The 13,885-nt window shown below is 42.0% G+C and overlaps 1 protein-coding gene across 4 annotated transcripts in view; it reads right to left on the minus strand.

Annotated features, from left to right (window-relative positions):
* Positions 1 to 13,885, minus strand: part of DOCK1 (dedicator of cytokinesis 1) — a 550,235-nt gene that overhangs the window by 71,976 nt on the left and 464,374 nt on the right. For all 4 annotated transcript variants that reach the window (XM_073354059.1, XM_073354057.1, XM_073354058.1 and 1 more), the window contains one exon: positions 2,088 to 2,177. In XM_073354059.1, coding sequence (XP_073210160.1) covers positions 2,088 to 2,177 — 90 coding nt within the window. The remainder of the gene's footprint in view (positions 1 to 2,087; positions 2,178 to 13,885) is intronic.

Genomic DNA, 13,885 nt, shown 5'->3' on the forward strand with positions numbered 1-13,885 from the left:
GGATCTTGCTTTGGACTAGGGAATTTGAGAAGAGGCCAAGAGTGGTAAAGTAACCACAGAGAGTGTAGGTAAACCCAGAGATAGGCCAGAAGGTAGAGAGGTGGGATTAGGAAGGAGTCCAGGGAAACAGCAATAGGGACTGAGACTGAGCAGACCTAGGTTGCTGGTCATAGGGTCTCTGCTCTGGAATCCAGAGTAGCTGGTGGACCCAGGTTCCCCTAATAGCCAGAGGGGAAGTGGCACAGGACCTGGATAATTGGAACAGGCGGCCACTTGAAAACAGTCTTCCAGTGAGAGGGGACTGTATAGTGATCTGATCCAAGGGTCAAGTCGTAAAGATGGAGTACCCCAAGTCCCAAAGAGAGAGGGACCACAGAGCAAGCACCAACAGAATGGGGTGCCAGACAGGGCGAGAGCTAATTCTCAGACCTAGCCACAAGGAGGGACTCCTGCAGTGAGTGGAACCCCTTCACATTCACATAGACAACTGCTGCTCAACTGTCAGACTAGACTAGAACTGGTTTGCTGCTAGAACCTGTTCCACATATCATAAATGTAAGTAGCAGTAGAAGTGTCCTTCATATAGCTCTTGAGTCTAGAACTTTTCAATAGAGCTTTATCACTTGATATGATGGTGGAGCCATCCTACCATCTCCACATGCATCTTCTAACCAGATAGACTCACAAGTGTAGTTAGAACAGTTAAATGGACATCAGACATACAAGTTCTCTTAACCAGTGTTGAGTTGTGGGATCACCATATGAGAGAAAATCATCTGTGGAATGGTTAAAAAAAGTTATATATGCAAGGGACTACATATCACTTGGACCATGCTTGATTCTTTGCTGGATGTGATGCACAGAAGGAACATCTGATGGATCTCAACTCAGAAGCAGGCCAAGGATATAATCTCAAGGCAAGCAACAAAGCCAAGAAACTGCATTCCCCAGGGAGAGAATGTACCATCTGGAGAGATGATTTTACATTGATCAGTCTCTTTATGGATATGAACTATTCCTGAAGTCTATACATAAATGGATTCCCTGACGGATGAGATTCCAAGAAGGAATCCCCGAGTTTTTGTTGGGATTCACAATGAGATCAAGAATTCAGAGCATGGCTACAGTCTGGAACACTTAATTGTATCTCCCGCAGTTATTGCTGCAGACCAGCCAGTTTTCAGGAGAGGAAATTATTTTGATCCTCTGTTTCTGTAATTACAAAGAAGATTTTTTTAAAAATGGGATTGATGAGAAGCTGAATTGGAAAGTGCATATTCACAATTCAGGTTTCCTGAAGCAGAATTTAGGTACCGTTGGTGCTAAGGAGAAATCAACATATATCTCTAGAACAATAGTGATTCACAACTTTTTGTAATGGATCAGTGTCTGCCTTCTCCTCCCCAGTATCTTTTCAAGTCATGCCTTAGTGTGCCCAGTAATAATTAAAATGCCTGGCATACTTAGTCAATTTTGAAAGTAAAAAAAACACTTTAAGTGACTTTCTGAAGGCTAAATAGTAGGTCAGTGACAGAGATGAAAAAAATTCAATTTCCTGGTTTCCAGTCCCATATTCTGTTCAGTACACCTCATTACTACTAACAAGCTCCAAGCGCCACAGTTATTGGTAAAGTTATTATACAGATGCCCTTTGAAATAACTGTCTTTACATACAGTTTACAATTTTTAAAATAATTTTATCAAAGTCTGAGTTCTCTCTATCTTTAATTGCTCCAGGAATGATAAGGAATTTTCATGTACACATCTTGCTAAGATACATCCATCTATTTTTTTAAAAACCCCAAATTTCCTTCTGTGCACAAGCAAACTGTAATCAGAATATCTTCGTTCCAACATAAAAAACCAAACATTTTCCACTTAAGTCACTTCCAAAGATGGTCATTTAATTAATCTGCCAGCCTACATCTGCCCCAAGCGGCCAAGTAAATCATTCTTCCCCCACTGGGCTAGTATAAACAAGGTAAGAGGCATTTTCAATATTATTTAAAAAACTTAAAAAGTGAAATTCCACAGAAACTGGTTGATAATGTCGATGTTAATTTAAACTGAATGTAAAAGAAACCTACCAGCAGTTCACTGAGTTGTTCATAATCAAACATTTCATTTTCATACTGTTCTGCCAGTTCTTTGCCCAAGGCAATGGCCTCTTCCCACATCTGTTTAAAAAAAAATGCAACTGAATTATATACCTTAGTCAAATAATGAAATTGGATTAAAATAAATTTAAACAAAACATAGCAAAATACATTCTGATATGCCTGAAAAGCACTATGCATAAAATGTGACAAAATAAATATTTGTGGCAGCTTCTTTCATGAGCCCATCTTTTTATTTACTGAAGATTAAATAAAAATAAACACTCTTCCTACCAGCCAGGCCAGGTACCCGATGTGCGACCAACCCTTACAGTCTACTTGGAAATCCTAAAACTCAGGGTTTCTGATAGATTCTGGTAACTGTTTATAATCTACAAATCCATATTAGATAAAGCAGGCTACACTTGAGAGATACTTCTTTTGCTTCGTGAAAACATCCATTATATTTCTATTGTCTCTTTTTTGTCTCCTTCAAGCATGAGATTCAAGAGTCATATGAACTGACACAAAATAATTTAGCAATAACTAGCAATATCCTTCATCTACTCAAAATACAGAGAATCTTAAAGAGGAATAGCAAGAACGTTTTTAAATGTGTATTTTTCATTTTTACTAACGTACATGCAAAGAATCATGTTTAAATTCCCATACCAAGAACTCCAAGAATCAAGCCTTATTATCTGTCTTTACGTCTGAAACTTGGCTGGCATCTCACTTAATAAAATATGAGCATCAGAATGAGTTAGATGCCAATTTGTTCTATATTACCCTTTATCTTAAATTTTAAATCATAGTTACACCCCTCGCCGAGACACCTAATTTCCTTCTCAACACAGTGCCACTCCCCTCCTTGCCAGGCTGAAAGACACATGGCTACTGCTTCAAACAGCAAGAGAAGGGGTAAGCACTTGCTTCCCCGTCACTCCCCAAAGACATCTGCCTTGCAAGGAAAGAATGTGAGATGCGGCAACACAAGCTTCCCGAGCTGGCTGCTCAGAAGGCGTAAGAAGAAAGAGCACTCCTGGGGATATCCGCATGCAGTGAAACCGATTCACAGACCTCTCCTACATGGACACCTGCTCACCTCGAGACTCAACTCTAATAGTGAAAAGAAAAGGAGTACTTGTGGCACCTTAGAGACTAACCAATTAGTCTAAGGTGCCACAAGTACTCCTTTTCCTTTTGTGAATACAGACTAACACGGCTGCTACTCTGAACTCTAATAGTGCTAACTGAATCTTGCCAGCCCTTCCCCGTTCTCGCAGAACCTTTCTGAGGGAGAGATCTGCCTCTTTTCTTCCCCACATGAGAGCAGCAGTGGAAAGGGCTGAGGGACAGGAGAAAAGCTGGTGAAATGTATTCATCCAACAAGCTTCATCTAGAGGAGAAGCAGGTGGCTCTGAGGGGAAGTGGGAGGTTTCAGTGGGCTATGGATTTCACGGAACAAAGCCAACGGGCAAGTCTAACTGAACAGTTTTGCAAAACACATTCAAAAGTGAGCCAAGCCATGCAAAAGTCACGAGATTGGCTTAAAAATGATGAGATTTTAAAAAATAATAAATGTTAAGTACATTTTGTTTGCCTTCTGGTTTGCCAGGGCACACTTAGGTCACATTTTCAAGCTTTTCTCCACAATCATAAGCGCTCAAAATTATTATTATTTTTTTTTCCCAGATAAAAGCTGAGGTACTCAGGTAATCACGGTATCCCAGGACCTGGGGCTTTAAGAACAGCACCAAAATGTTACAGGACTTACAATAAAATCATGAGAATTGGCAAAACTGAGTTTTTCTACATATTATCCCAGAGGCTTTTTAGGCCAAAACGAGAGACCCGTGACCTAGTGATATGAGCACCAGGCTGGGAGTCAGTGGGCTCAGGCAGCCCATACAATTCTATCAGACAAAATTATTTGACAAACACTCTCTGCATGCATGTGTCCATCCAAATCCATTCCTTCTCTTCCCACAAATCAAATCTATTCCTTCTCACCTCCTGGCATCCATCCATCAATCCTTCCGTCTCTCTCCTTAGCCTCCATTCTTGGTCTTCTCCCCTCACCACAAAAAACAATTCCTTTGCTCCCTACCCACCTCCCCCCAAAAACAAACCCATCCTGTCTTCTCTCTACCATGCTCCTTTATTTGTGTGGGGCATGGCAATTTGGAGTAGGCAGGCGGGCTGCATGATAAACAAGACTGCTTCCAAGCTGGTATGGTGGTGAGCCAGGCAGCTGGAAGGCAAACGGATGCCCCCTAGGTCTCATCCTTGTACAAAGCCCTGGAGTAAGTACCTCTCACCCCCTGTTTGTCATCCACCCAACCACATTTCAGAACCCTGAAGAGGTGGCTGCTGGAGCTTAGTGGCTGCTGGAGCTTGGAACAGAGGGCAGCAATCAACAGCCCATAGCCTGGAAGAAGAGCCACCCTAGCAGCTGGGGCAGGGATGGCCAACCTGAGCCTGAGAAGGACCCAGAATTTACCGATGTACATTGTCAAAGAGCCACAGTAATACATCAGCAGCCCCCCATCAACCTCCCCCCTCCAGCACTTCCCCCTCCCTCCCATGCCCCCCGCCTGCCGTGATCAGCTGTTTTGCATGCACAGGAGGCTCTGAGGAGTACGGAGGAGGACGGAGTGCACAGCACATTTGGGGGAAGGGGCGGAGCGGGGGGCAGGGCCTGGGGCAGAGCAGGGGGTTGAGCAGTGAGCACTCCCCGGCACACTGGAAAGTTGGCGTCTGTAGCTCCAGCCCCAGATTCAGCACCTATGCAAGGAGCCGCATATTAACCTCTGATGAGCCACATGTTGGCCACCCCTGAGCTGGGGTGAGGGGAGAGGGAGGAAAGGAAAGAGGGAGCCAGAAGCTGGAGAGAGAAGTTGCTGTCTGTTGTGGGGGAAGGGAAATAGTATGTCTACACTCCAAAGGGAAGACATTGCTGACTGCAGGTAAGTAGGTTGGGGACTAGTTGCAGGCGGAAAGGATACAGTGAGCCTGGAGTCCCAGAGAGAAGCTGCTGTCAGATTTGCAGAGGTGGAATGGATGAAAGAATAACCCAGAATCCTCCAAAACTGCCGCTGGATGGGGGGTGGGGGGGTGGGGATCTGAAGCCTTGAAAAGCAGTTGCTGTTGCTGGTTTGTGTGGGATAGCGAACAAGGGGTCTAGAGCCCTAAAGACAGGCTCTGGACAGCTAGAAAGCAGCAGGGCCTGAGTTGTGCTGGAATGTCCTGGAACGTCATTCTGACACTTTTCTGGAGAGTTGAAATGATGTTCTGGCACTGTTTGGGGGAGCCAAAAGGCTGTTCCAGTACTTCTGGTTCTATCACTTATAAGTGAGTTCCAGCATTTCTTTTTTCAGGACTCTAGCACTATTATGTAAAACAGACTGTCACCAATCTAACGTCTGCTGCCAGCTGCCTAGTCTGGGATTAATGGGAGCCAGAAATTCATGAGGTCTAAAATTTGGTACATTCAGTTCTCTTTGTAATTTTAGAAGAAATCACTTAACCCCTTTGCCAAAGTTTCTGTCTCTGCAAAATGGGGATCATAACATATTCACCTACTGCACAGGGATGGAATGAATATTAGTTAATGTTTTTAAAGTGCTTTGAAGATGCAAAGTGCAATATAAATCCATGCTGTGCCCACACCTCGAATATTGTGTCCAGTTCCAGTCGCCCCATCTCAAAGAGGATACAGTGGAACTGGAAAAGGTTCAGACAAGGGTAAAAAAAGTGATCAAGGGAATAGAATGGCTTCCATATGAGGAGAGACTAAAAGATTAGGGCTGTTCAGTTTAGAAAAGAGACAACTAAGGGCAGTGATGAGCTGCCAAAATCTTAACAACTGGTTCCCTCCTCACCCCACGAGGGGGTCGTAGCCCCCTCCTCCCCAGATCTCTGCCCCATCTACCCCCCTCCCCTGACTGCCCTCGGAACTGGGCAGGAGGGTCTCGTGGGCCACCGTAGTGGGTGCCCACTCCACCCCGCCCCTAAGAGCCAGAGGGACCTGCCGGTGGTGCTTACCTGGGGCGGCTCCCAGGAAGCATCCGGCAGGTCCCTCTGGCTCCGAGGGGTGGGGTAGCGAAGCTGGGGGGGAGCAGGGAGAGCGGCCGCTCCCCCCACTGATCACATCAAAAGTGGCGCCTTAGGCGCTGACTCTGTGAGTGCTCCGGGGCTGGAGCACCCACGGGGAAAATTGGGTGGGAGCAGAGCCCCCACCGGCAGCTCCGCGCCCGGCCCCAGCTCACCTCCTCTCCGCCTCCGCCCCTGAACACTCCACCCCGCTCTGCTTTTCCAGCCCCCACTCCTGCTTCCTGTGAATCAGCTGTCCACGCGGGAAGCCTGGGAGGGCTGAGAAGCAAGCGGTGGCTTCATGCTCAGGCCCAGGGAGGCGGAGGTGAGCTGGGGCGGGGAGCAGTTCCCCTGTGCTCCCCCACCCACCCCCGGGTTACCTGCTGCAGCACAGGCGGCCCTCCTCGCGCCCCCCCCCCGCCCCAGCTACCCTCTGCTAAGCCTCCTTGGGTCTGAGCGCGAAGCCGCCGCTTGCTTCTCAGCCCCCCCTCACAGCTTCCCGTGCGAACAGCTGATTCATGGGAAGCCGGGGGGCGGAGAAGCAGAGCGAGGCGGAGCGTAACTCAGGGGCGGAGGCAGAGCGGAGGTGAGCTAGGGATGGGGACAGGGAGGGGAGCTGCCCGTGGGTGCTCTGCACTCACCCAATTTTCCCCGTGGGTGCTCCAGCCCTAGAGCACCCATGGAGTTGGTGTCGAAGGTACCACTTTTGGCCGGTTGTTAAATTTAGAGCCTTTTTAGAACCGGTTATCCCTCGTGGGACAACCGGTTCTAAAAGGGCCTCTAAAGTTAACAACCGGTTCCAGCGAACCAGTGCGAACCGGCTCCAGCTCACCACTGACTCAGGGGAAAATGACAGAGCTCTATAGAATCATAAATGGTGTAGAAAAAGTGACTAGAGAAGCGTTATTGGCACATCACATAATACAAAAACCAAGGGTCACCCAATGAAATTAATAGGTATCAGATTTAATACAAACAAGAGGAAATACTTTTTCACACAATGCACAATTAACCCGTGGAACTCATTGCCATGGGCTGTTGTGATGGCCAAAAGTATAACTGGGTTAAAAAAAGCTGGACAAGTTCATGGGGGATAGGTCCATCAATGACTAGGACACAACCCCACGCTTGGGGTGACTCAAAACCTTTGACTACCAGAAGCCAGGAGTGGAAGACGGGATGGTTCACTCCATAATTGGCCTGTTCTGTACACTACCCCAGAAGCTCTGGTATGTGCTACTGTTGGAGACAGGATATTGAGCAAGATGGACCATGGTCTGACTCATGAGCAGCTCTTATGTTCAATGGAATTACTAATTCTGTTTTGAAAACAACGCATCTAGGCCTGATGGAAATTATATGACAATTGCTACAGTAGGAAACAGATTTTTTTGCAAATGTAAGGCTTTATTTTCCAGTACAAACTACATATATGAAACAAAAGGTTTAATCTAGAATAGTGAAAGAAAAATGTTCTAACTTTAAATGAAGGAACAATTAGAAAAAATTGTTGAGGAACAATTAGAAAAAAATCTAATATAGTCTTGCACTTTTTATGTTTTAAACTAAGTTTCTTCTGGCTCATAGCAAAATATCCTGCAAATGTATATAAACCAAAACTATTATTTATTGTCGTGTGGTAAGTCAGCAAGTGTAGAATTCTTTTTAAGGCAATGAAACATTCTTAACGTTTAATGCTTCTTTACAGATTCAGTCATCCTTATCTTTTGCACAATTCTGTTTCAAAGAAAATACTCTTACCTTAATTTTCATCCCACAGTTTTCTGTTTGGTTGCTCTAGACTTAACTAGTCAGCCTCCAAAAATGGAGTATCACTAGCTTCTGCTTTTGTGAAAATATTTTAGTGACAGATCTAAAGTGACAGATGATCTGTATCAAATAGTTTTCAAAAAACTTCAGGTTTAAAATAAATGTAATTCTAAGTAATTTTGGAATCACACCAACACTGTAAAGAAGCACATTCAGTCTTTTTATTGGACTCTGCCTCAGTACAACAATTCTAGCAGCACATTCCCAATCTACCTTCAGTAACTATAAGTGTTGCTTCAGTATAAATGCATGGTGTCATTTAAGATAAACTAATTTGGCCAGATCCTCAGCTAGTGTAAACTGGCACAGCTCCTTTGACTGTGGTGCTACTTCTGTCAGTTCCTGGGATAAAACTCTCTAGGACTGGAAACAAGTCATTCTCAGTGGAGGGTCTTTGCCTGGAGAATTTGCTCTTTCTCTGGCAGCTCACTAGAGCTAGAGTCTGGTGGCCTTTTGGGCGCAGAGATAGGCCTATTTAATTAACCAGGCTTTTGGAAAAATAATTACATAGCAATTATGAAGTGATCACTGACAGATGGATGTCCCTATTAAGACCAGACAGTAGCAGTATATTTGATGTTAGAGAATACTCTTAATTATAAATGCTTGATCTTAGGGATTTGATGAACCTAGATGCGACTATGATGGGCAACTTATACAAAATAAATACAAATATGAAAAATCTCAGTTGGGGCCCGCAGAAGCAACTTTAATCCAAATCATATTAATAATACACTTTGATTAATAAATTATTGTTTCCAGCATGGAGAGCTTACACATGAATCCCAAAATTCAATATGATATAGACTATAACAGAGACTCTCCTTTATATCTGCAGTCAAACAACCTCAGCCTTCTTCCATTCTGCTGAAGAAACAATTCATGTAACTAAAATTGTACCTGAATGGGGAGTGGGGGGGTGGATCTCAGACACAACCTCATTTTCTGATTTGAAATGCTAAAACTACCTTTAATAGCATCCTTAACTCCCCCTTCCATCAGTCCCCACTGGAGAGGTGTTAATGGGCCACTTTACCTTGAATGGTCCCTTAAAATGTTAACTACTTATAATAAACAACTTTTTCCACCTTGTACATTTCCCAGACTTGAACAAGAGCTCTGTATAAGTTTGAAAGCTTGTCTCTAAATCTAACAGAAGTTGGTCCAATAAAAGATATTACCTCACCCACCTTGTCTCTCTAATCATTTTTTGTAATACTAAAAATAAGTTTTGCTTAGTTTTCTTGTTAAAACTGCAACTGTGAGACAAAATTCTTTTAACTTCCTTCCTGTGTCTTCACTGGTATCGTTCTGCGGAAGTAATTTGACCAAAAGAAAAGGACTTACTGGTGGTCATTGGGACCTTCCTACAACTTCCATGATACCCCTACATGCTCAACTTTGACCCAATGAGGAAATTCAATAGTCATATAGTGAGGGAGTAAGAAGAGGTTTTTACCACATGAATCAATGTGTGTTGCTGAGTGCCCTTAATTCCAGTGGTTTTAGATATCCATCTTCAAGTAAAGTGTGCACCTCTCACTGCAACCTCTCAAAAAAATTCCCTTGTTAATGTATATTGGGTGAGGGCAGTATGGCTGTGGCAAAGGATTCTGTTAACTGAAATCTATAAATATTCTTGAAGGTCAGTAATGCCCAATCTGCTGCCTCACAGACTTCTTGCTTTGGAACTTTTCCCAGCTTTGCCTAGGACATGGCAAGTCTTTTAGAGAAATGAACTGTAATGGGAAAGGGAGCTAGTATATAGTACTTGTTTGATGAATGATTCCTTAATGCAGGAAACAATTGATCTGGATAGCGTACAAGTGAGAATGGGTTCTGATTTTATAGGGAAAATGCCTCTCTTCTGCTGAAAGAATGAGAAAAAAAGTGTCCTCCTGAATTCAGTTGTGTGGGATACACAGGACTCTGACTGCATCCTTTTATGGGAAAGCCTTTGAGAATCTGAAAGGATATTCTTTTTATCGAATATCCTATAATTAAATTAATTTTAAAGTTCACGTGAAATAGTCACAGCCTGAAAAGAGCTATGGGTCTAGTTTCATATGCTTTAAAAAGGTTTCATCTGCTTATGCTGAATCAATCTTTGTAAAATTGCAATTTAGCAAATTACGTAAAGGACATTTTATTATATTATTGTAAAGAAACATTTAACGCATGCTATTTCAATAGAGTACACAGGAATATGCTCTATTCAGTGATTAGAGATTATCTGCAGCTCCTTTTACTCAACAGAAAGTTAATATGGCTCTCCTATGAATGATTATCTTGAACACTACATATCTCTGTCTACCCAAACTATCTTTGTGCAGTTTTGGATTGCTGACTGCCCTTCTGATGTCTCCTCCCAGATTTTCCTTCAACTATGACAACCTCAAAAGAGTGAAAACTGAACTTCTCAACTTTCCTGCAAAAGCTTTCTGCTCTCTTTTTCTTCTCCATAACCTTAGACTATTCCAGGTTCTCAAATACTGTTGCTTCCTCCTCTTCATCACCTCTAAAATCCTTCTGTCTTGCAACTTCCTCCTGTCTGGCCTCCATGCATCTCATTTCATTCCATACCCCAGTTTCATCAAAAAGCTACTCCTAAAATTAATGTCCTCCTCCAGCTGCTTTGACCATTTAAATCTCCTGTTTGAATTTGTTCAATGGTTTCTCTTACCTTTTGCATCATGTTTAATTCTTTGTAACACATCATATTATTTAACCCCTCCCTAATGTATATAGTTCCTCTCACTTCTTCTTGCTGGCCTCCCCACATGCCTTTGTCAACACAAACCTGCTTCCTGAGCACCCTTGAAACAGGGTGGCAGAATTCTCCTGTTGCCCACCCTGGGAGCAGTTGTTGGAACCTGACAAGGACCTGAAGGTTATTTACTGCTGACTGAAGCAGACATAGCTCACTAGATACTACACTATATGTAAGTAATAGCCTTTTGGCAGAGGAATATAGGGGCCTGGGACAGACAGGTAGTAAGGGAAGTAATCTAGTCTTGAAGAAATGAAAAATAATGGGGATGAGGCAGTGAAAGGTGGATGTATCGATCTAGTCATCGTTCACAGTAACCACATCTTTCCCTATTGCTTATGGTATGAAGAATATAAAATGTTTAGTGGGACGGACAGCAGTTGTATCCCTCATTTTCTTGAATATACTTTCATAGGCTAAAATTCATACAAGGCCTAGGCACCACTTAATTCCTATTTAAAGCCTTAAGTGCAACTTAAGCAGTGTACAGGCCTTGCACTGGCCCTCTGCACAGGTATACATTTCATAGAGAAAGGCTATCAAGTGAGATGAAACAAACATTTGAGCTTTTCGCCATCACAAGATATTTAGTGTAAAATAGCACTTATGCTTTAATTATTGTGCATCCAGCAAAAGCGTGACTTTTAAATCAATCAGCAACGGGAATTTATTTATTTATTTATTGCTCACTTCTGAGGCCAACATTTTTAATTTAATAGTTGGGAAAAATATTTATTGGTTTGTATACCACAGTGTCCAGCTCTAACCTTAAAACATGTTAAAGAAGTTGTACATTTTACTAAAAAGGAATAGGAACCCGGTATTCCACAGCTTCTGTGAACAACAGCTGGAGAGACCACATAAATTGGGTTATACTATATTATTTTTACTAGTGCCTCTAGCCTGTTTCTTGGCCTCAGTGGTTCTTTAACATTGACTAACATCAACTTCTCCACATGGACGACATTTTTCTTTTATTACCGCCATTCTATTTTCTACTCTCATCACGCTACACAGCAGCCTACATTCCCAGGAAAGTCCTTGGATTAAGGGCTTTATGGAAAATGTTAAGACCTTAAGCCAAACATTGTAATTCCAGACAATTTGGGGCAGTTACAGTGGATCGGTTAGACTGACATGATAAAACTGAACACAAGGCCATTTAGGGGGAAAACTAAAAGATGATAGCAAAAAATACGAAACAGACGAAGGGTAATTATCTAGGAGAGGAAGAAAATGATATGAAGGCTCCTAGGAAACCTGGAGGAAATTGCATTTTACTTTGGAAAGGACAGAGATTAGAAGAGTAATGGGAAGGTTAAGAAAAAACAGCTTAGAAAGAAGAGACAGGGAGCAAAATACTATAATTATTTTGGAAAAATGGTAAGCATGCTAAAGAATAAAGGAGAACATCAACCAGTCAGAAAAAAGAAAATGTTTGCAAGACAGAAGGTCAAATACAAGAAAAAGGCAAATGTATTGGGGAATTTAAAAACTAAATTCCGAAATGTTAATATCTCTGAATTTTTCTGGTCTTGGATCCTAACTCTGAAGGTCTAAAAGCAGTACATTCTCTACTGCGGGGTAGCTTTGGCTTTGGAATTTGCCTTACCCATTAGTCCAAGATTGCATGAGTTTATTAACCTCATGGCACACTGATATTGTTCAACTATCCAAAAATAAGTGAAAGGGGCAAAATACAGGCTGTTCATCAGTTCTTAAACAAGCGGACATTTACTTCCCTCTCTCTCGGCTGAACTATACAACAGATAGTACAATATGTTCAAATTATGTGGGGTTATTCAATCCAACCGTGTTCTCTCAAGCTTTAGATGCCTGCCTGTGTAATGCCGCACAGGATGAACGTTTGTAAACAGCAGGTATTTTTGCCTGCTGTTCATAAACAGCTCATTAGTTCTAAAAGTAGCAGAAATGGGCAAGTACAACTTTAAAGTAGCTTGGCTGTTTCACATGCAGCTGAGGAGAAAGGACATTATTGATTTAATTTAAAATTAAAATCCAGTGGCCTGATTTTCAGAAGTACGGCTCCCATTGAGTCTAGAGGAATTGCAGGTGTTCAGTTACTGAGGAAATTAGGCCACTGAAAACAAAAAAGTGTAATTTATTTAGGAACAAGGGTGAAACTATAACATGCAACAACAACAAAAAAAAGCATTCAACCTGCTGCCCCAAAAAATTTATACTGCAAAGAAAATTAAAATATATTTTTGGTCATGCTTTGTAGTAAGGTTTAATTTATTAATGGTTGATAGAGGGTTAATAATATTTAATAGAGGTTACAGGTATGTTACATACATGACTAACATACGTTATCAATGGTTATAAGCACACCTGGAGGCTTATATAACAATCTAAAAGATTAATCTTTTATTAGAATATATATTATCATTTATTAACTATTTATAAAGATAACATTAATATAAAGTGACCATATTTGGCTTTTGCAGTGCATAGAATATTATGGAGTTTCATCCAAACCAATATGAAGCCATTAAAAACATGCTTGCATAATGCTGAGCTGGCAGAACATCAATTCATTCCTGTAAAAACTGACAATTATTTTTTGCCCCGTTTCTGTACAATAAACTGTGACAACATAGACATATGTACCTGGAACATTCTGATGATGAGTCTGCCATCTCTACCATACATCCTTTTAAACATTTTGTGCCAGATAGGCCCAACGAATGGTGTGTCACCAACTGTATCTCCCCTCTCCTTCCCCCTCCCCAACTTAGACAAACTGACAGACACACACAAAAAAACGAACCAATGTCAAAGCCATCCATATTCATCCAGAGTAAAGTAGCAATTCCAATGAAATATTCCCTTCTGACCTCTTCCCTCCCTACCTCTTTAAGATACCAACCTGAGATTCATTCATTCTTCTAGATAATTAATTTGATTGTTACAAAGGGGGAAAAAAACAAAGATAGCTAACAGACTGCATTAACTACAATTGCCAATGAACCCTCTCAAAATAAGATGCTTCACTTCCCCCCCCGCCCCCCAGCATTTACAGTTATTTACCCTTTTCCTATTTATACTTAACACAGCATTTATAAAAGTACCA

This window comes from Lepidochelys kempii, chromosome 7, assembly GCF_965140265.1.
Source record: "Lepidochelys kempii isolate rLepKem1 chromosome 7, rLepKem1.hap2, whole genome shotgun sequence".
NCBI classification, from domain to species: domain Eukaryota; kingdom Metazoa; phylum Chordata; order Testudines; family Cheloniidae; genus Lepidochelys; species Lepidochelys kempii.